We start from the raw sequence: 20,906 nt of genomic DNA, 5'->3' as shown, positions 1-20,906 counted from the left end.
GTTGCCATCTTGTCTGATGTCCCTTTCCCCGGCGAGTGCCATTGTTAGGTGTGCACATGTCAAATATTCATGACAATGCACTTACATTTGAAGATAGACAAACTTTGCCATGCCTAAGGTAGGTGGAAGATAGTCACTGTTATCAACCCAGGTGACTGTGGCAAGATATGTTAATAGGCTGGAGAGCGTAGAACATAAATTGGACATGGCAACTTAATTCCTTTAGATGGACGAAGTAAGGGGATCCAAGATAGCACTGACTGTGACTGAGGGAGATCTCGAGATGTGTAGTGAGGACACAAGAGAAAATTAAAGCTTTCTTCCCCACTCACACCCCCAATTATGTACATCAGTCTCCCTTTGCCATTTCACAAGCTCTGGTTGGATTGGGGTTTTGCTCACTCCTCTCTCTGTCTCTCCATCCTGTTTTGGGTCCATGGGATGGGTGTGGCGTTGAGAATTTTCCACTGTTGTATTGGTATAATGGCTGTGGATCTGTGGTTATATATGATGTTTTCAGGTGCCAACATTTTATTTGCAAGTGTTCTTGATTGCATGCTCTAGATCATTTATGAATGGATTTTTGTGATTGTGAGCAGAGTTTTCCTCCCCCCCCCCCAAAAAAAAATTATTACACCTATATACATGTGCATCATATATTTCTTATTGGTTGGAGATAAGTTGTGTCCAGAAAAGGTCAGACAAAAGTAACGTAATGTCTCTGGCAATCAGAGATGGCAGACTTCACACCCTCATGATGGTAAGTGACCTCTTGCAGAGCATGCTGGAATTGCACTACCTAATGGCAGAACATACAAAACCTGCATTGCGGAAATGCAAACAGACATACATTGTACAGACACACTAAAACAAAGAAGTCAAAATCAATACAGTAACAGATTCGGTTACTTTTGTGGTGGTTCTATGTTGTGGTAGGTGCGAAATGAAATTCTTTAGGACAGTTAACATATCATACAAGGGAGACATATTTGCAGTGTGAGTATTGTGGGTTAGCAGCGGAGAGGCCACCACAAAAATAGCACCATAGTTTCAAGACTTAAAGTTTTCCACTCCTTTGGAGTTGTTAAAGAACCTTTATAAGAATGACTTTAAGAGGTGCATGATTGTGTAGCTTGAGATCCTGCCTTGCTTACATGTGGCTTGAGTGGAAAAGCTTCAAACCAGGCTAGATCTCATGTATGCCCAACATCACTCAATGCAGAAACAAACTTCTGTTGCAGAAAATGGACAAGAACAGGGATGGTGTGGTTACCATTGACGAGTTTATGGAAACGTGTAAAAATGTAAGTGAATCATCCTGACTTCATCAGAGGAATGTTAAAAGGATCAAACTGCAATGTATTACACACTTATCTATGATGATTCCTGCATTGTCAGTATAGGATGGTACATTGAAAAAAGTGTAGATAATTCCACTGAACACTGAGCATATTACATGCAGTATGTAGTCTCCTGTGCTTTCTGGAATTGTTGTTAAGGCCCTCTTTCCACTAGACCGCAATTGCTGAGTTATTTAAGTTGGATTTGTGTAACCTTTAGCAATCAATCTGTTGATCTTTGATCCATCAGTAGTGTTCAGCAGTAGCAGCCTCTAGTTTAAGGGGGTGGGAGTATGTCTGCAGAACGTACTGCACCTGCGCGAAACCCCCACTTTTCACTGTTTTCGTTGGATTTTTGGTGAACATTGCATCAAACATTTGGAAACTACAGTCGTGATGTTGACCTTATATGAGTTGTTCTGCAGAAGTGCTATGCACAACACATTACGGATTTCGCGCAGGTGCAGTATGTTCTGCCTACATGCTGTGGATGTATAATATTTACAGAATTGTCCATCAATGTTATACCATTGTTATTTTTGCTCCAGGATGAGAACATCACCAAGTCCATGTCTGTGTTTGACACCATACTGTGAACAGCACATCAGTGAAACATGTCACTATCGTGATGTAGGACGGGTGAAAGTCATGTTTTAATCCTTGTATGAATATATTATATATATATATATATATATTACATAGAGAGATGTATACATCATAAATCAAAACCATAACACCAGTCTACCGCTTCTTGAAGCAAAGGAATTCTGCTAAGTATTTGACTGTTTCATAAGAAGTGTTTGCTGACATGTTTGAATGTAAGATTATGTATGTTGAGATATTGTAGAATAGATTAATTATTTATATTCACAGACTTCACTAATCTTTAGTTAACGTTAATCAGTGTATGTGTGGTTTGCCTCTCCATTAAACCGTGAAAATGATATTTTTGAAGTTCGATAAAAGACCAGGGCATAGGGTTTAAAGAGAAAGGCCAAAGATTTTCCACAATAAAATTGTTGAGAAGGTGATATTGGTTGATTACATGCTAGAGGCAAAGTTCAAGATATGTATACTTGTAGTTAGTACCCAAGTGTATCCATGTCTTTTTGTGTGATAACCAAATGTCACAAACTTGTGTTTTATGTACATGGAAGTATAGTTCTGTACAGAAGTACTGGGTGCATGCAGTTCAAGATGACGATCAATTTTTTGTGAAATTTTTAAGGTGTACATGAGAATAAAAGTGAACACTTCGTTTTTACCATTTTCTTGGAGAACACCAGGTTCCAATATTAGCTGTATAATGCTGGTTTCATGACAAGCGACTGAGTCTTTAACAATAAAATCTGTGTAACATTTGGATGAGCAGAATAGAGTGTAGTGTTTATGACATGATTTGTGTAAAAGTACTGGCATAGTTATGACGATTGTGTCATTTCTTTAACAAGCATTATATACAATGCGCCGGTTTTTCCGGCAGAAATATTATCGACAATTACGTTTAATGTCTAGATGATGTTAGGCTTTTGTTGTACGTACAGAGTCCATGTGTATATAAACTTGTGTGTATTGGATTTGGAGAACGTTTCATTCCATGGTGTGGCTGACCCCTTCACATATCACGACTGTCCCGGTCAGGGGGTGTATAATGACGTCACGAAACAAAGTACAGGAGGGCGAAAGGATGTGCGTAAATACTGCCAAGTGCATTTCTCACGTCAAGGGAATCGATCTATTGAAAGAAGCCTCCGCGTTTGAGTCAGACTGTCCCGCCCTCGTGGTGACTTTGTTAATCGTATTGTACGTCAGACTGTCACTCAAGTTCAGAGAGTCGAGCGTACTTTCTAAGTTAAATGAAAATCAGATCTTTCTGAGTTTAATGAAAATCAAATTTACCCTATCACATTGTATATGATATTTACATTGTATATGATATAGGATATGCACTCGTTATTTTAGCACGTAGAGTGCTAGTGTCTCTGGCTGCGCGCTGTTGGACACACCTGTTTGCCTTCCTCCACCTCACCAGCTCCACCCTTCTTCATCCACCCCCTTCCTTCCTTCCTTCCTTCCTTCCTATCTGTAATTATGAACAATGGGACTATATATAGAAGGTACAGGTGGGCGTGGCTGTGAACGCTGGGGAGATAGGTAGACTAGCATGTGTTTGTTAAATCCTTTGAATAATCTTTACTCTGGTAAAGTCATAACTGTGAGCTCATACGTCACAATTTCTCCCACCAAACCCTCAGCTGGTGACCACAAATAACGTACCGACCGAACCATAACTAAACACAGTCATGGGAAGTACACAGGTACAGGCACAAAACAGCCTGGTATAAAAATAGTTGCTACCTCAGGAAGTTCGGTCGGTTGGGTCTACCCCAAGGGCTTATTGGCGAGGTGAATGACTGAACGTTTGCGTATGTCGCACCATCTTTCTTGTGGAAAGACTGTCAGCGAGGCTATGACAGAACTGGACGTCGATATAATGATCTCCGGCAACTTTTTCTGTCACCAGACAGCTAAATTTGTACGTGAAAGCCACCACTATTGAGGTGGTGAGGAATTAATGTCCTCATTTTGCTGTGTAAACCAAACGTATCATATGAATGTTCACCTTACGATGAATTAATGAATGCATCCATGAAGATTATTCCGTGTATATTATTGTACACATTTCCCCCATTAGACTAAGTGCAAATCTTATACAATGTACAAGTTTCCTTGATTTTCAAGTGCAAAATCGTTATCTTTAAGACGTGATTTACATATCTAAAATGTCTAATATACGACCCATTAGCGCACGCCGTTTTCACGGAGTCGGATTTAATTATTGGAAAGATAGGCAAAACTCGGCCTGTGGAGAATGTAATCATGCAGAAAGGCTTGAAATATACTAGTAGGCTGTCAGAAAGAAATGCCCTGTGCTCATGGGACTGATAAAACCCCCGAGCTACGCTGGTTTGTGAGGACGTTATTATGTAACCTGTTAACCGTGATCAAGCAAATCAACCGACCACGCAAGTGTAGTCAAACACTTAAACCACGGCCAGATGATTCACATGATTCAACATCAAAGGTACGACTCTGGATCGATAAAGCACGGTTGTGGATACAACAGGACCCAAGGGTCATGTACGGTAAACTAACTGGAATGGAATCTGCTGCTGTTAAAGAACAAATGTACTTATCAGGACTGTCGGTCCGACTAAATAGCAACTTCGCCACGGAGGCGTTTTGATATGCAAATATACACTGTGCACATCCATTGGAATTATATATATATTTCAAATGGATGGCTTTGAATTAGTGAAAATCTTATATAATCGCTTTAAAGTACGATTTTGACCCCCTGATGTTCTATAAACAACCTTGACAACCTCGACCGAACATTGGAAAGTTGAAATTAAAAGTGAAAGTTGCCATGTCTGCCAAAACAACACTACAGTCACACCTGTCTGTATATGTATATGTATATATATACACTTCATATATATATATATGAGAGAGATCAAATGGGACTTGACGAAAGTTTTCAGGTAGCTAGTACAGTCCAGGTTTGTTTTACTGTATATTAAAGGCCTTTTGCAGAGGTGGTCACAACTAACATGTTTGACCGAATGATTCCAACATAGCGCACTGACGTACTCAAACTTGCCGACTACCTTTCGCTTTCCAAATCTACAACACGCCACAATCCACCCAACGAAAGAGACAGAGAGAGAGAGAGAGAAAGTGACAAAAACAAAGAAAAATCATGAGTCACTAATTTCCATACTTCACACTCCCTTTACGTCATTCGTGGTTTTGACGCGCAGCAATAGGAAATCAAACCGCGAAAGGACCAACAGTCATGGGAAGTACAACTTTGAACTTCTGGATATACCGGAAAATCATACCGGAAGACTAATTGCATGTACAGTGTTCAAGTAAAAGCAAAGTAACAGGGTACATACAACTAGTGTCTGATCCTATAAGGTACTAGGATGGTTATTATAAAACTTGACTTCTTTGAAGGTCTCTCGCGTTCTGCATAATGATAATGAGTGGGTTTTGTGGTTTCGGTACTAACGTACAATGTAGTCTTTCGGTGATCTTCTAATGGTAAATACTTGGGGAATTGTGGTAACAGCGTGAAATAATCTGTTTCTTTCGGTGTCGTGTGCACTGACTAACGGAATGTACTTCATTTTCCACGGCATTCATATAGCATATTTGCGTAATTCCTTGTGGTCACGGTACCTTTTTATAGCAACCTCTTTCTACCTCTAACAATAGTTATAGTAACAGTAGCAGAGATATGCAAGTTGAAACCTTATGAAAGTCACTTACTATATAAGTTATATCAATAAAAATTTGTGGAAGACATACCGAGAAACACTTCATTTTCACATGTCAACAGCATCAAAACTGTGAATCTTTACTTAGTATCTGCACGGGTTGGATCTTACATCGGGCCTGGTAGGTTATATGTCCATATCTACGGGCGAAACATCTTTGGATGAAAGTTGTACTGGGCGAAACGTTCAGTAACGGAAACTTTGGGGAGTTGATAAAATCTAGGAGACTTGCTAACGTGAGATTTGAGGGCGTTCAAAAAATTACAGGAAGGTGACATGCGTACACAAATCCGGAAGGCCCTGAGTCATTAAACCCCCCCGAAAGTGCATGGAAAATATTTGTGGTCATGTCACTGTGTGGTATTTTTTCCCGTGTGAATACCATTGTGGTGAAATTATATCATATTACGAGATTTGCTACGGCTGGCCTCAAACAATGCTTTATTTAGGAGTCAACATCGCCCTCCGGCAAGTCGAGCATCCTTTTGATTATCAATAGATTGAAGCTATCGGCAAGAAAAGTCAAAAGTTAAACATGGCCCGAAGCGATTTTTGTGACGTACCCGGAAGTGGCGCACCCGCCGCTAAAGTAGGGGATGTCCCTCTTCCCTAACCTCAGGAAATACCTGGAAAAGTGGCGTAAGTACGTTATTTTTGGTGACAGTGTGCATTCGACTGTATATAATGACATGTGCCACACAGGTAAATTGTATAAAACCTGCGCTGGTGAGAGGCAGAGGATAGAATACAGGTGTTCAGTGCCGAGATTACACGGGGTACCGCCCAGGTCACCAGACAACACCAAAGGTATTGTACTACACATACTAGTCTGGTTGCATGCCACACACACAGGTGCTAAACATGTACGTAGACACAGCCAGTGGTTCTATTTATGTTTTGTCGTCAATATCTGAACTTCTTCGATTCAAACCTTTATAATGTTACTTTGGGGTACGTTAATAGTGTATTTCATAGTGTGAGGTGTATGTTAGTATACGCTATATATGCTGTCCGTAACGTTAACACTTCGGGATAAAAATCTGTTAGAGACTTGCCTGTGTACTGTCGGCTCAGAAAGTCTGCACAGACGGCAAACTCTACTGCCATTCTGCTATACAGGGGACAAAATCTGTTAGATATCACCTCCATTGAACTACTTTCGCTCAGAAATTACAAGGCGCCGAGGTGTTGTCAATCTCGTACTGGTTGGAAGGTAGCCTGTCAGCCAAACCTTAGAATTGTAACTGCCGAGTTTCTATCATGCGAAAACGACGAAAGAGACTCAGAAACTATGATAGGTTTGGCTAACAGGGCAAGTAGGAGGTGGGCCACACTACCGTAGTGGTAGAAATTTGATCACGAATGTGCATATATGTGAGACTGGCGAAACTGTGCAGTAGTGGTGTACAGGCTAATTCTGACTGTAGCTGAGATTATCGTTTTGATTATACTGACACGACATTCGTCATTTTTTGTCGACGTCTCAACGTTTAGTACCCTACTCAGCAAATACTATGAAGTCACGCACGCCCAGCCCTCTGGTTGACATGTTGTTGCCCTTTTCATAGCGTCTATCATTTCGTTGGACCTAGTCTCTAGGTTCTTGGTTCAAGTTCGTGTTGGTTTCTCAGATCTCACTTGGTTTGGTCCCTTGGTTACTAGTTTGAGCATGCGTGTTGTTGGAAAAGTGTTTCTAGGTACATAGGCTTTTCATTGACGTCATAATCAGTACTAGTATTATGTGAATCCAGGCGACCAGGTGTTGGCGGGTAAATTGATTACACAGCAGATGTTGCGTATTTTCAGACATACACTGTAATGTAATCCAACATGGCGTATGTGAAAAGCATGTATACTGTATAAGTTCTTAAATCCATATGTTGATTTTCTCTGTAAAGTCTTCTCTCATTCCAGCTAGCGTGATAACATTCAAAACAAACAATACCTGTGCTTCATACAATCTATACCTGTGCCTCTGTTTCCCGCTGGTATGTTGTACGTCTAAAATGTGTTGTCTACCTCTTGTAGCCTGTGTTAAAACGTTCTTGACCAAGTTGCAAATGGTGTTGTCCAACTCCCAGTCAGTGTGGGGAACTCCTGGAGGTACCGCGCCGTAACTTCCGGGTGTTGGGACTTCATTGGGGCGTATGTCGAAGTGGGTGGGGTCGGTGTGTTCTGGGGGAGGTGTTGTGGTGTGTTGGGGGCGATTGTCGAAGTCGAGTGGCGGATATTGCGTAAATGGTCGTTACCAATGGAAATGGTCGGTCACTGACCGGTCGATGCCATATCTGAGCATATCAGAACTTTTTTGATGGAAAAAATTGATCTTATAACGTGTCGTATAACGTATAAGCGCCTTTTCATCCCATATCACCTAGTATTGTACTACGTAGACTGATTTGTTAGATTTGTTCTCTCATTTCTGCCATACTTTGTACCTTGTACATTGTTGCGTAATAAAAAGTCCTGTAACCGTGTCGAGACAGATGGTAAGGATGGTAAAAATGGTAGCATCAAAGGCTGGGCGTGACGTCTAGTTTGTTCTAGTTTAAATTTAAGTCCAGTCTTGGTTGTTGTCCCGGGTAACCCCGACAAGTATAAACATAAGCATAAAGTCAATATTATGTTGCTGTTTATACTTGTCCTTGGCAACGAAAAGTAAACATTTCTAGGAATTCATTTGATATTCATGAATCAGCCAATGCGCCAACCAGAGTCCGGTTGTAAGGTAATGCGATATCAGGCCTTCTGTGATACAATAGTCCACGGTCAGCAAACAAAACACACACTGTATCCACGGTACCTTTGTTCGCGTCGTGACCCGCCAGCCTGGTAAATATAGCCAGAAACAGTCATGGCATACGTCATCTTTCGGGGAAGCCCTTCCGGTATATGACCTATAAAAAGGACAACGTTCCAGCGCTTACCGTAGCAACGGTACAGTCGCCGGAAAGTTCGCCTGGTTTGGAGGTTTCTTCTTTGCTTTCAACTGGTCCTTCTCGCAATCGGTTGGTCACGTTGTATTTAGTGTTTGTTGATTATTGTAATATATTAACTTCCATCAACGTCAGTTCACCGGGATACCTATAACCATCACTTTGACACACTGTGTGTTTGAGAGATATCTGGATATGCCAGTTTAGATACAACGCCAAGTGCATCAAACTGGGTGACGCCGCATTGAGATCTCTTTAGACGAATTATTTTCGGGGTGGCGGATGTGCAGTCTGGTTAAATCATGTGAGATTGTAATGTGCGTACTGCAGAGAAACTTCATGACTTTCTGGGCTACGACCTTAAAAATCATTTCATGATCCAATTTTTGTTTTGAACAGGGATCCGAACTATCGCCAACAACATGCTGCTACTAGAAAAAGCCTCCATGGTCGCAGTTTTGGTGCTGTGTGTCCTGAGTCTTCGCGCGGACGGTGCGAAGAAAAGAGGATGCGGGGAGAGGAAAATTAAAAAGAGCTACCTTAATCTCGCCAAAATGCGGGACAGATTCGAGAGCGTTTTGGGGACAGTGACGAGTGCGTCCGAAAAGGTGAGATTCTTCTGTACCTTTTATCAAGGACATTATTTGCTATTTGATAATATCAATTGCTACTTTCATTCATAGATTATAACCATCTGCTATACACTTTGTGCGGCAATACTATTGCTTCATCAATATTTGTGCAGAGAAACGTTGGCGGTGGTTTGTTGCGCCTGTGTCATTTTGATACTACATGTACTAGTACCTATACATATTGTAGTGCTGCGGTCCCAAACGTGGTCTGACGTATGTCTCTTTTTAACTTGCGTTAAACCAGGCTGACGAACACGTGTCCATGGCGGACCGGAAGGATAGTTTGCTGTTGAAAGTGGGAGATCTACTCTTTGAAGACGGACGGGGCTTCTCAGGGCTGAGACTTACCGGACTGAAGTTGACAGACTTGGGATTGGACGTAAGTGAAAAATGGAAAAATGTTGTATCTATTGCTTTTTATTCAAGTATGAGAACACTTATAGACTTATAACGTTATAAATATACATAAAGAATGAGAGATTGGGCTTAAATGGATATTTATTTATTAATTCGTTTGTTTATTTGATCTTAAGGCAGAAAATAAACAAATTTAATCAAATGCGATAATTAGACAGATAAATAAACTCGATTCTTCAATGTTTCTCCTTCAGGACATACAGAAGTTTGAGATCTATATGGCAGAGCTGGAGCTTCTCCTTGATGAGCTGGAGAAGGTGGAGGAAACGGTGAAGGAGGATTTCCCAACTCTCAATGCGGATCTGAACGCAGTCTACAAACGCGCATTTGAATCGGTGAGTACAACAGATATAAGTTTTCAGCAGTATTGTTATTTTCTTTTCTTTTATTCTATTCTATTCTATTTTATTTTCGAACCAAACTAGCCATATAACAAACAACCAAAAAAACATGTAGTAATGATAAATCTTGCTTTATCATCGCCAACAAGAGATATGATGATGTGACTTTAAAAAAATGTATAACGTTGAAACCGATGCTGATATATTTTCTCCCTAACTACTACTAAGATTGGGTGTGATGGACGAAACTCTGACACAATAATATCTTGTTACAAAACATTGATGCAAAATGACGTGATTTCATCTATTTACTAGTATTCATTTATCGTTTTGCAGATGAGAAAAGTTAAGGCATGTGCACCGACCGGGAATGCGAACGTGGAGGAACTGATCAAGCAGTACAAAACTCAGATCCAGTCTGTATCACCGACGGTAAGTTTAGTCGCCAAACTCTTCGTACAGTTACTGGTATCGCTGTGAAAGACAGAGCCAACTAGCTGGTGGCTATTTATAAATTAAAAAATTTCCTTCAATCTAACGTTATTTTAAACCTGAAACATAAGTGAGCTAATGAATGAAATTCGACCCTCACATTTGGAATTTCTATGTTACATTTTTAGCGTTTTTCGGCAAACTCACATAATATTATGATAATCATATTTGTAATCGTTAGTTTATAGCTGATAGTTTATAAAGGAGAGAGAGTACTAGTACGCACATAGATCAGGGGTATAGGCCATTTTGGTACTTGATAACTCTGACCAATCACTGAATCAGGTTTTATCGATGACACTATTCTCGTCTAATTAATCATTTGTTCTCTATATGCAGGTTCCAACGAGGACTCGGCGACATACACACAAGGACTCTGCTAGCTCCTCTATCTTACTGCGGAAGATCAGGAGCCTTGTTGGACGCAAACCGCGGCAGACGCCGGATGAGAGAATCCTCCAACACAGTCAGTGGGTTCTGAAAGATCTAGAGAGCCTTCTACAGCACGACGTCATCGCAACGCTGGACAGCATCAAGAGCAAATACAGCAAGAGGAGAAACAAGCAAGCAAGAAAAAATCTGTCAAGTTAAACCAGCTGCCTCACGATGTGCGGCAGTTCTTAAACGTGTAGTAGGGAGAGGTTGAATATTGTGACGTGTTGGAAGCGTTTACTCTCCTATATTAGTTAGGGTAAACTTCTGACGACGTTCTCTACCTTATCCCTCGCGTGTACACGCCAAATGTTAGTTGATCTTCATTGAAGGTTTATGTACAGGTTATACCTGTAAAAATGTAAAAGTTGTGGGCATTTTTAGTGTGTCTCATCCAAGTTCCAAAAGTTGAGATTTTATAATAGATGTATCGAAGCGACGTGTAGATCACTTTGATTAAAGTAATAGCTAGTTAAAACAACTTTAAATGTATTTATTTTTTTACTGATATGTCGCACATTGCCAAATAGTACGTGCAATTCTAGTTAAGTATTGTTTGATAGATTGAATATTTATTATAACTTATTGTACATAGGCATAGGCTATATTTGAAAATAGATGCAAAATGTATTTGACTTTAATATATTAGGTATATTTCATAAGTAGCTATTTATTGGTATTTATTGCGATTGGCAGCCTGTTGGTCTTGGCCATTGGATACTGTCTCTATCTGCTACAGAAGGATCTGCTTGGAGATTATACAGCTTGCCATACAATGTAATTGCTGCAGGCAGTGTATTTTTTCCCCTGGCCACTGAACAAATGTTATGTTGAGTTTACCAAAATGAAGTGTAGTGCACATTGCACCTCTTATAGCAATTTGTTGTAAGGTAAAGTTTTAAAAGTGATTGAAAGTGATTTAAGTTTATGGTACTGATGTTTATACATTTTGCCTTGCCATTATTCAAGGGTATTGAATAGAATTGTATACTACTGTGGTAATATTGTTATGATGCCAGTAGGGTACAAATGAGGCAAAATCTTCTTACTCTAGATATTACAATTATTATTGATGTTGTTGTTGTCACTAATTAAATTATTTCATTGTACAGAAAGATCTATGAAGTGAAAACCTTGTTTGAAGAATCAGATCAATCACCAATAAAATGGTTTATTTCAAAATGTGTATATGAGATGTCTGAGTATGTAGAAATAATGCATTTTGAAGTCCAAATATTTACATCATCATACAAATATATTTGCATGCAAAAACATCATTAAGTATAAAAATGAAGCTCTTTTGTGGAAAAACGGTGGAATCGTTTCTAACCAGGGGAACCTGACAATGGACATTAGACTACGCAGCACTGCACACTATGATCAAACCTTTAAGTTATAAGATACATTAACATATCATACAAAATTTGGATCAGTCAAAGACTGACAAAATTGCTACTGTAGGTGAATTGATTCCTTGCTACATGTCCACTGCACAACACTTGGTTACACAATTGTATTTTTACATAATGTTACAAGACTGTGAAAAAGAAATGACTGAGTCTTTGAAAATTGACACTTAGCTTTCCAATGATATTTTTGTATGGCACAATGTTAAGTAAAAAAAGAAATTAGATATCATTTTTTTATTGTATATCAACAACCAAACTCAAGTTTCTTAGTTTTTTGTGCATGCAGAGTGTCAGTGTTACGCTGCATTTAATTTTTGACATGGGGAACAACATTTAATAATATGCAATCAAGGGATTGTAGAGGGAGTTACTTTAGTAGAAGGGATTCTAGAGGTAGTGGTTATCTCCAGTTCAAGCACATGGCCACAAGCTTTTTTTGGGAGGAGGCCCATTCAGCCCCTGACAGTGAGAGATTGTGTTTTTTTAGGGTCCCGAGCCCAGAGTCCCCCTCACAGGATAACACAGCCCCAGCAGCACTGGTGGGGGTAGTCGGGAGCGTGAACGCGATGTTCGTTCCCGTACACCCAGTAGCGCGTGTTAACCTCCTGCCAGCTGTAGTCAATCTCAAACACAGGCACATTCCTCAGTGTGTGGCGCTGGAAAAACAAGCAGTTTTCATCAAATGATGGCTGGTGAAACCAATAATACTGTACTGTATCTGTATGCTGTAGCTGGCATTAGCATCCTGGCATAAGCATCTGGCACTGCAGCAGCTGGTTATATTACACTGAGCGGCCTGTCACACCTAGTCTTTAAATTACATCATCTAATGATGAAACAAGAATTGTTTTAAGATATCAACTAGACTAAGTGAGGCTGCGATTAATGAACTTTTGACAGCGACCTCTACTCTAGGATATTTCTAGGAATAAACATTTGTTTAACTCCTCAATCCTAGGTTGATGATTTGAATGAACATTAAGGACTACAGTAAGACTGGTAAGTTACCTGCTGTAAGATCCTTCCAGCCCTCTCGTAGGTAGAGTTGTGGTACTGCACCAGGCTCTGGGAGTTGGCGTTCACATCCTGATCGGTGAAGTGAGTGATAGGCCACACCTACAGGCAGTTAAACAATAGACTCAATATCATCGCATAGCCTAGCTTTGTGGACCAATCACCAGCCTCCTGTTGGTTATCCAGCCATGACGTCAAAACCATGGGTTAATGAGGAAGAAAGCCCCAGCATTATTGATGGATTATTATGCACACTTGTGGGAATGATAGAATATCAAATTTTGAACAATGTCAGTTTAAATTCATTGGTTAATATGACCCAGGTTTGCTCACTTGTTGGTTTATTTGGCAGTTATTAACTTATAGGTCACTGGTGAGGGCTGCAGTATGTCACTGTTGAGACTTAAGGTTTGGCCTGTTTTGGACATGCTTTTATTATGGGACATGATTGTCCAGAACAAGTAATGTCAAACCTCTGCGTGAATTTTCTGACAGTTGAGACTTACCCTGATCAGTGTCTGTTGGAAGATGACCATCCCTCCTGCATCCTTGATGAGCTCATCAGGCATGTCTGTCCTTTCTGTCACATGATCAGACACCATGTTCTTACTGTGGAGACAGAAATCAAGTAATTGCTCTAATGAAAATTAACTTTTTATGAGTTTGCTCAAGGCAAGGCCACTGAGCACTGAACTAAGTTGGTGGGAGATAAAGGTGGCTTATAATGCTAGGAAATGGTGGTGAACATTTGTCCTGAAGGCTTGTGGGCTGTTTTTGAGGGGTACGGATGGTGAGAACAATGTGTGTGTGCACATGTGCATGAGTGTTTTCCAAAATATTTCTAGCTCTACCTATTGATTGCAAAAAATCTATGAGAAGAATATCAATTTGTTGCATTGCATAACATTTCTGTATTTCTACATTTAGGGAGAAAAAGTGCAAAGTATTATTACATCATATTTTCACACTGTCAGATGTTTTGAAGGAAAAGACTGTGCTTACAAGTTGACAGTCAGTTGGATGTACCACTTGAGATCCCGGCAGCCCCGGCAGACTCCACAGGTCACCCTCCCATCCCCACCACACCTGACACACCTGGGACAGTCAGATTCAAATTATTTATTTATTCTTATCTTATTGGCAATCAATTGACATTCGGGCTGTTAACATTACAGTTCTAACAATATAAGACAAACAAAACATACTAGTAGTAACCACTAGTATAACGATCAAATGGTGGAAAATTTCATGCACAAGATGTGGTGAACATCACAAATAACCATATGCAAATCAACATGGCATATGATAAAACCATACAGGTACTTAGTACTCAAAAACTACTGACTTATTTTCATGGCGATAAAGAATCCTGAGCTCCCTCTTGCAGTCCAGGGAATGGAAATGGTCCTCTCAAGTTAGTGGTGAATGGCCGCAAGAGAGAAAGAGGCTGAATTAGCCCCTGCCAGCAAGAGTATAACACAGGGTAGACTGCATGGAGGACACCTTACCTTCTCCTTCCTGACCCATGGCACCAGTGGCAGGTCTCCCTGTGATGCCGTTTAGTCTGATGGTCGTACCTCATCTTGTGACCACTCCCATGGCAAGAAGAACAGCGAACCTGAAGAAGATACGTGTAACCATGATACATTATCACGTAACCTCCTTTACCAGTAAGGTGTGGGTTCAGATCCCACTTCTGACACCATCTCGTGCTCAGTAATCTCTTTGGGTGTAGTCTTGATTAATTGATAACTGATGCTATAGATTGTCTATTTTCAGGACAGGCAAAGCTGACCATGGCCTTACAACCTTGTCTAGAGCATGGTTGTGAGTTACATATATTCGTGAGCAAGGTCATCTGTGGTTGGGATGTGGTTGGCAAGGTTGCCTACTAGTCTTGAAGTGCATTATGGACCAGCTGACTATATATTTTGAAAAATCAAAATCATTAAGTCATACTCTGCCTTGATGCCTGTAAGTTCTATGTCATGAATGAGTAATCACACAAGTGAAGGAATACGCACCCTTCCCCTGCCACAGCAGCGAGGGCAGCGTTTGAAGCCACGGCCGTAACAAGAGTGGCAACTCTGGGTAGTTCAACAAAAACAAAATGCTTTACACACGTTGTATAGAGTGTAACTATACGTGTCCAAAACTTAACTTTTAAGCTACTCCAAAACCATCAAAATTAAACATTCAATTGATATCAAATCATGGCCTCTACATCATAGGTACTGAATTGCTATCCATTAAAACTGCTATTAAACCAGACCTATACAGCTAAGGTACTGAAACACTATCCATTAAAACTGCTATTAAACCAGACCTATACAGCTAAGGTACTGAAACACTATCCATTAAAACTGCTATTAAACCAGACCTATACAGCTAAGGTACTGAAACACTATCCATTAAAACTGCTATTAAACCAGACCTATACAGCTAAGGCACTGAAACACTATCCATTAAAACTGCATTTAAACCTGTCCTATACAGCTAAGGTACTGAAACGCTATCCATTAAAACTGGCATCAAACCAGACCTACACTGTATACAGCTATAGTACTGAAATGCAATCCGTTAAAACTACCACGAGGGAGGTACATGTACATGTACAACACTGTCTTTTATTTTCCATCTTTTCATTTTCAATTTCATTTTCAATTTCTATGTACATGTATTCGGAACACTGCATGTCACTTTTCTTTAGATCAAAAAGAAAGCAAAGCAGCAAAACTGAGAACCAAGAAATTGATCTGTTGTGTGTTCTGTTGAAAGACTTCCTCCATACCTGTACTTTAGCTGTGTGTGGCACCTCGATGAGCCTGACCTCATCATGAAAAAACTCACTAGCAGCACACACAATATCCCAGGGGCCTGGTGGGTAGCCATTATGGGGGCCATCAATGTTTTGGCCTGAAAAACAGAAAATATGACCAAATATGAGTAAGACCTTAAAGTTTGTTATACTTTGGTACTTTTATGTTATTACAAGATATACAGGTACAGTTCAAGGTGATAAAGCAGTTCTTGGTACATTGTACCTAAAGTTGCTACATAAGAGAGTGGTATCTTACTACAGCTACAATGGCTAATATATATACTGTACAGGTTCAACTTCTCACTTCAAACGTAACTCATGACACACTTCAGATGCATCTCAGACACATGGTTTATCTACTAGATCTAGAAGATGTTGTAAGCAAAATTCAGTGTTGTACATTTTGGAACTGGATCTAGGTAATATTGTTCCAGGTTAGCCTAATTTTCTATTTTTTCTGAATTCAAAATTAAAAGAACAAACCTCGGTATGGTTCATGCACCCACTTGGTAGATCTGCTCTCGAGATAACTTTCCATAGTGTACTAAATAAAACAACAAACAGGTTAACAGTCAGCAACAAAACACTTCTTTTTTTGCTCTGTTTCCTTTATTGAGACTTAGTACATTAATTTTGCAGAAGGACTGAAACAACAAGAGACTATCACCTTTTCAAGATGTCATACCAGAGATCAAGGATCGAACCACTCACACCATGATGGACCCCTTCTCTAACGTGCGGTGGAAATGCCATCAAGACACTTATTAACTTAATGCTAAATTAGCTGAATGTATAATGAAAATCAGGGGGAAAGTTGTGTAATGAGCATGAGAAGAACCTACGTGGAAGGCAGTAGAGGGTTTGATTGCCCTGATGATATGTTCCTCTGCAGGTTTCTTGCCGTAGCAGCAGTGTTCTGCCACAAACTGAATCATGGCATCTCTTGCCTCCTGCTCCGTCAGCCCAGCACCCCTGGAAACCAGTTAAATGTCCAAGTTTTGGCTTTTGTAGTGTTCTGTTGTACAGTAGCTTTATGTTGTATTTTACAATGAACAGAAAGTAAAAATTAAGAAAGTGAAAATTAAGATATGAATATAATTTATGTACTTACTGGGCATATTGCTCAGGAGGTTTGGTATAGTTTTCAGGAGGTACATACTGGGGAGGCGGTGGGACCCCTAGATAACATCAGACAAAAAAGGAATTGTGATCTCAAACCAGTTAAAGTTAAAAAAAAAGTCAATGAACAGTTGAGCTACTCTTCCACTGGTTATGACTGTATTTACAGTTCTATGTATAGCATTATGTACAGTATTTGCAGGTTAATTCCCATAGCCTCAAGTACAATGAACAGTGGCCAACATCCAGTCCTAGGGATTGTTGCACTTTTCCAGTAGCATACATATCAGGTAAGCAACAACAGCCGGGGATTTAAACTTCTTCAACCTCTTAATGCTCACAGAAGGAGGAATATCTTACAGTCATTCAGCCCCACTTGTTCGTATCCCTGCAGGCCGCCAAACTTGCTGATGTCCGGGTCAGGTCCATGGTCATCAGAAGCATTCTCGTTGTCTTCTGGGTCTGAGTCAGGGACGTCATCACCGGTGTAACCTGGCTGGGCACTCTCGCCTGAGTTGGGCTGCCACGCTGGAAACAAGTTGTACATAATCCTGACTTAATAAGTCAACATTTGTCAAATGATAATGAAAAAATAATTGTCAAATGATGACGAAAAAAATGATCTGATTTTATTCCACAAACATGGGAGCAACAACCGCAAAGAATTTTACGTGTTGACCATACAAACTTCATTTGCTTTGTGCCAGGCAGCAATGCCAATGCAAGGGATAAGCAGTTTACAGACATGTCCTTAACACCCATAACCTCTGAGCACCCAAGCTTTACTGTATTTTAATCCAAGACATTAGCAGGCTGGCTGCGGCCAAGCCTGGGCCCCCCTGTACCCAGTTGTTCACCATGTCACTCCCCCGGCAGATGGCAGATACAGATGGCAAAGCTCTGTAGCCTCTGAGTTACACACCAGGCAGATGAGTGAGTGGGTGAGTGAGGGATATTGTGTTCTGTGACTTCAACTCCTTCTTAAGGGGAAGATCCCCTCAGTTTTTTGTATTGGAATCAATGTTAGCAGCCTGACACATGCTTGCATATCAAAGGCAATTATGCCACTTGCGTGTCATTGCTGCCCATACTTGCAGGTTTTAACTCAGTTACTCACAAATTCATGACAGGTAAACTTACGTTGATGCTGGACTGCCCCTGGCTGATTAGGGGCAAAGTTGGCTTGCTGCTGTGGTGGGGGATAGCCACCCCCTTGCTGTGGAGGGGGGTAACCACCGCCTTGTGGTGGGGGGTAACCACCCCCTTGTTGTGGAGGGGGGTAACCACCCCCTTGTGGAGGGGGGTAGCCACCTTGCTGGTTGGGAGGATACCCTGTAACAGAGAAAACATGGTAATCTGTTAGGAAGTGATAATCATGTCATGTATTTCTTGTATCTCAGACACAAACTTGTGATGTACACAATGTCCATATATTCTGATTAACTTTATATTAGGCTGGTTATATATATTTATCAACTTGCCAAACAGCTGGTGTGTTACGCCAAAAGGCTGGCTATACATTATACTTCGTTACAATTGTTTGATTGATTGATTGATTAATTATATGTCATTATATGATTACATACCCATATGGAATCAAATACGACTGTGATCGTGTTTTAACAGAAGCAAATACTAGCAAATATAAGCAAATATAATATCACAGTACTGTAATTACAGTATTTATAGCATCATTACAGTATTTATTTTCAAGGTGTCATGTTATTGGCCACTGAAAAAATAACACAGTGTACATAAATGTACCTCAAACTCATGTCAATTCACTATGAGAAAGAAGCAGACAGGACTTAAACTTCACCCTTGAACTTGACCATTATAAATTGTTTGAGGTGATATATATATAATGTTTTCCTTGAATTTACCATGGGCACAGTGTAATTTGAGACTATGTCAACAACAAGCGACTTGACCTGAGGCCTGAAAAAGCATCCACTCCTTGTGTGGAATGGGGTCAAACCACTACAGTGTCCTGAACAATCTGCAGTATATTGATCTGTAAGGCCAGCTGCCAGTGCAGTGAGATTTGACAGATGTATATTAAGGGGTAGGGTCCATTTCTCCTTGTATTATGGTTCTTAAAACATTTACCAAGAGTTTTCTGGAACTAAAGCTATATCTTGACCTGACAGTCAGACATAAAATTTGAGAAGAGAATTTGATAGCCTTCAATGCAACCTGCAAGCAGAACTTGTCAATGAGCTTTTGTATGATCCAGATCCCCCCAGAAGAAAAATGGAATGCTCTGATAAAAACATTCCCCACAACATTATAACTTACCCGTAGTTACTGCTCTCTTACCTTTACAAGAGAGCATTTAGCAAATTGTGGCACTAGAACAAAAACTAAGCCTTTACTCAAAGTCAAACAACAAGATTTTAAAGATCATGGTAGACCTTTTGCCCCTTTCATTTCAGCTGCTCAAAAATTGATAATCTGATCATGCAAAAATTGTCTAATGAATGTGGAAATAATGAATAAAATATCAGCAGGTGTCTCCAATTCTGACCTGCATGCAACATGTGCAACAGGGAGAACAGGTGCAACAGCAGAAACAGGTGCAACAGGGGTAACGGGTTTGTGCTGGCATATTCAGTACTGTGTGGATCCTCCTGTACAGTTGGCTGGGGATCCAGTTCAACAGGTTAATCCACGGTTACAAGTATAGATAGGCATTGAATTCTTGGTATGGTGGGGATCCTCCTTGACTATTAAACTGCAGTTTGGTGGTGAGTTTGTCCTTTGAAGGGGGTAAATTGCTTCATGACCAAAAGAATATTTAAATTTAAGCTTCAGCCTGCTAAGGTATACTTTTGGCACCAAGTTTGTATTGTCTATAGGCTATGCAACAGAAGGTTTAAATACTCCTAACAATGATGAGTGATAAGCCTGGTGTGCTCTGGCCAAATTTTGAGTGGGACAGTTAAAATCTAGGTCAAACAAGGCTTTGTAGAATTACATCACCATAATTCTATTTTTACACAGGAACTTTGGCTTTTTTAAGCATGTCTGTTTCCTTTTTTCCTTGTTATTGTAAGGTGTTATCCGTGTTTTGATGCTGGTTGGTTCATTTTGTACTCCATACCTGTTGCTTATGCAAGCATGAAGTTGTTCATTAACCACATCCGTCCCATACACAACACAACCCGATGGTCAGGTCTTTCCATGCCTCCCTAAACGTAGGGCGGTATTACCGGCTATATGGTGCCCTCGAGGTGGGGTGTGACGTTTTAGAAAATTCTTCTGACTCAACTCAGCAAGGCTGTTTTATTTCCTCATTTTGTAGCACCCCATCCCACCCCGCCCAACATAACTGCACAATTTCACCTAACACTCTTGAGAAACGTAATTGTCTTGTCGCCGTAACACTAAAAACCGCTCTTAAATAAGTTCTTACCTGCTTGTGGAGGTGGATAGCTCATGGCTGTACCGCTGGTGTACCCTGCACAGGTCTTACCGTGTCTAAGTATACGCAACTGTCATGTTGTTGTGGCCGCGTGGACCTAGCAACCTTTGTGGGCCTTTTGTACCAGGCCGTCAGGGACTCGGCCACTCCCTCGACATGCGATCGCTGCTTAGGCTTGCGTTA

The 20,906-nt window shown here is 40.4% G+C and overlaps 3 protein-coding genes across 7 annotated transcripts in view; 2 read left to right on the top strand and 1 right to left on the bottom strand.

Annotated features, from left to right (window-relative positions):
• The window catches only part of LOC109478597 (Kv channel-interacting protein 4-like), a 40,199-nt gene extending 37,112 nt beyond the window's left edge, over positions 1 to 3,087 (top strand). For 3 of the 5 annotated variants that reach the window (XM_019780264.1, XM_019780265.1, XM_019780267.1), the window contains exons 7-8: positions 1,242 to 1,304; positions 1,889 to 3,086. In XM_019780264.1, coding sequence (XP_019635823.1) covers positions 1,242 to 1,304; positions 1,889 to 1,936 — 111 coding nt within the window. In that variant the 3' untranslated portion in view covers positions 1,937 to 3,086. Of the gene's footprint in view, positions 1 to 1,241; positions 1,305 to 1,888 lie in introns of all 5 variants that reach the window. The other 2 variants (XM_019780263.1, XM_019780262.1) reach the window with 1 other exon arrangement.
• Positions 3,088 to 6,397: 3,310 nt separating this feature from the next.
• On the top strand, positions 6,398 to 12,118 carry LOC109478524. The gene is made up of 6 exons (XM_019780129.1): positions 6,398 to 6,493; positions 9,022 to 9,230; positions 9,499 to 9,633; positions 9,866 to 10,006; positions 10,349 to 10,444; positions 10,844 to 12,118. The coding sequence occupies exons 2-6, from the start codon at positions 9,045 to 9,047 to the stop codon at positions 11,093 to 11,095; spliced, it is 810 nt and encodes a 269-aa protein (XP_019635688.1). The 5' UTR covers positions 6,398 to 6,493; positions 9,022 to 9,044; the 3' UTR covers positions 11,096 to 12,118.
• Positions 11,596 to 20,906, bottom strand: LOC109478522 (protein SSUH2 homolog). The gene is made up of 13 exons (XM_019780125.1): positions 20,715 to 20,906; positions 18,440 to 18,631; positions 17,660 to 17,827; positions 17,292 to 17,358; positions 17,023 to 17,152; positions 16,664 to 16,724; positions 16,151 to 16,275; positions 15,384 to 15,446; positions 14,868 to 14,977; positions 14,362 to 14,454; positions 13,866 to 13,968; positions 13,354 to 13,461; positions 11,596 to 13,001 (listed from the first exon to the last, which is right to left on the bottom strand). The coding sequence occupies exons 1-13, from the start codon at positions 20,737 to 20,739 to the stop codon at positions 12,855 to 12,857; spliced, it is 1,392 nt and encodes a 463-aa protein (XP_019635684.1). The 5' UTR covers positions 20,740 to 20,906; the 3' UTR covers positions 11,596 to 12,854.

Source organism: Branchiostoma belcheri, unplaced genomic scaffold, assembly GCF_001625305.1.
Source record: "Branchiostoma belcheri isolate BF01 breed outbred unplaced genomic scaffold, Haploidv18h27 scaffold44, whole genome shotgun sequence".
NCBI lineage: Eukaryota > Metazoa > Chordata > Leptocardii > Amphioxiformes > Branchiostomatidae > Branchiostoma > Branchiostoma belcheri.
The sequence above is the reverse complement of the archived record's forward strand: the minus strand, read 5'-3'. Positions and strand labels throughout refer to the sequence as shown.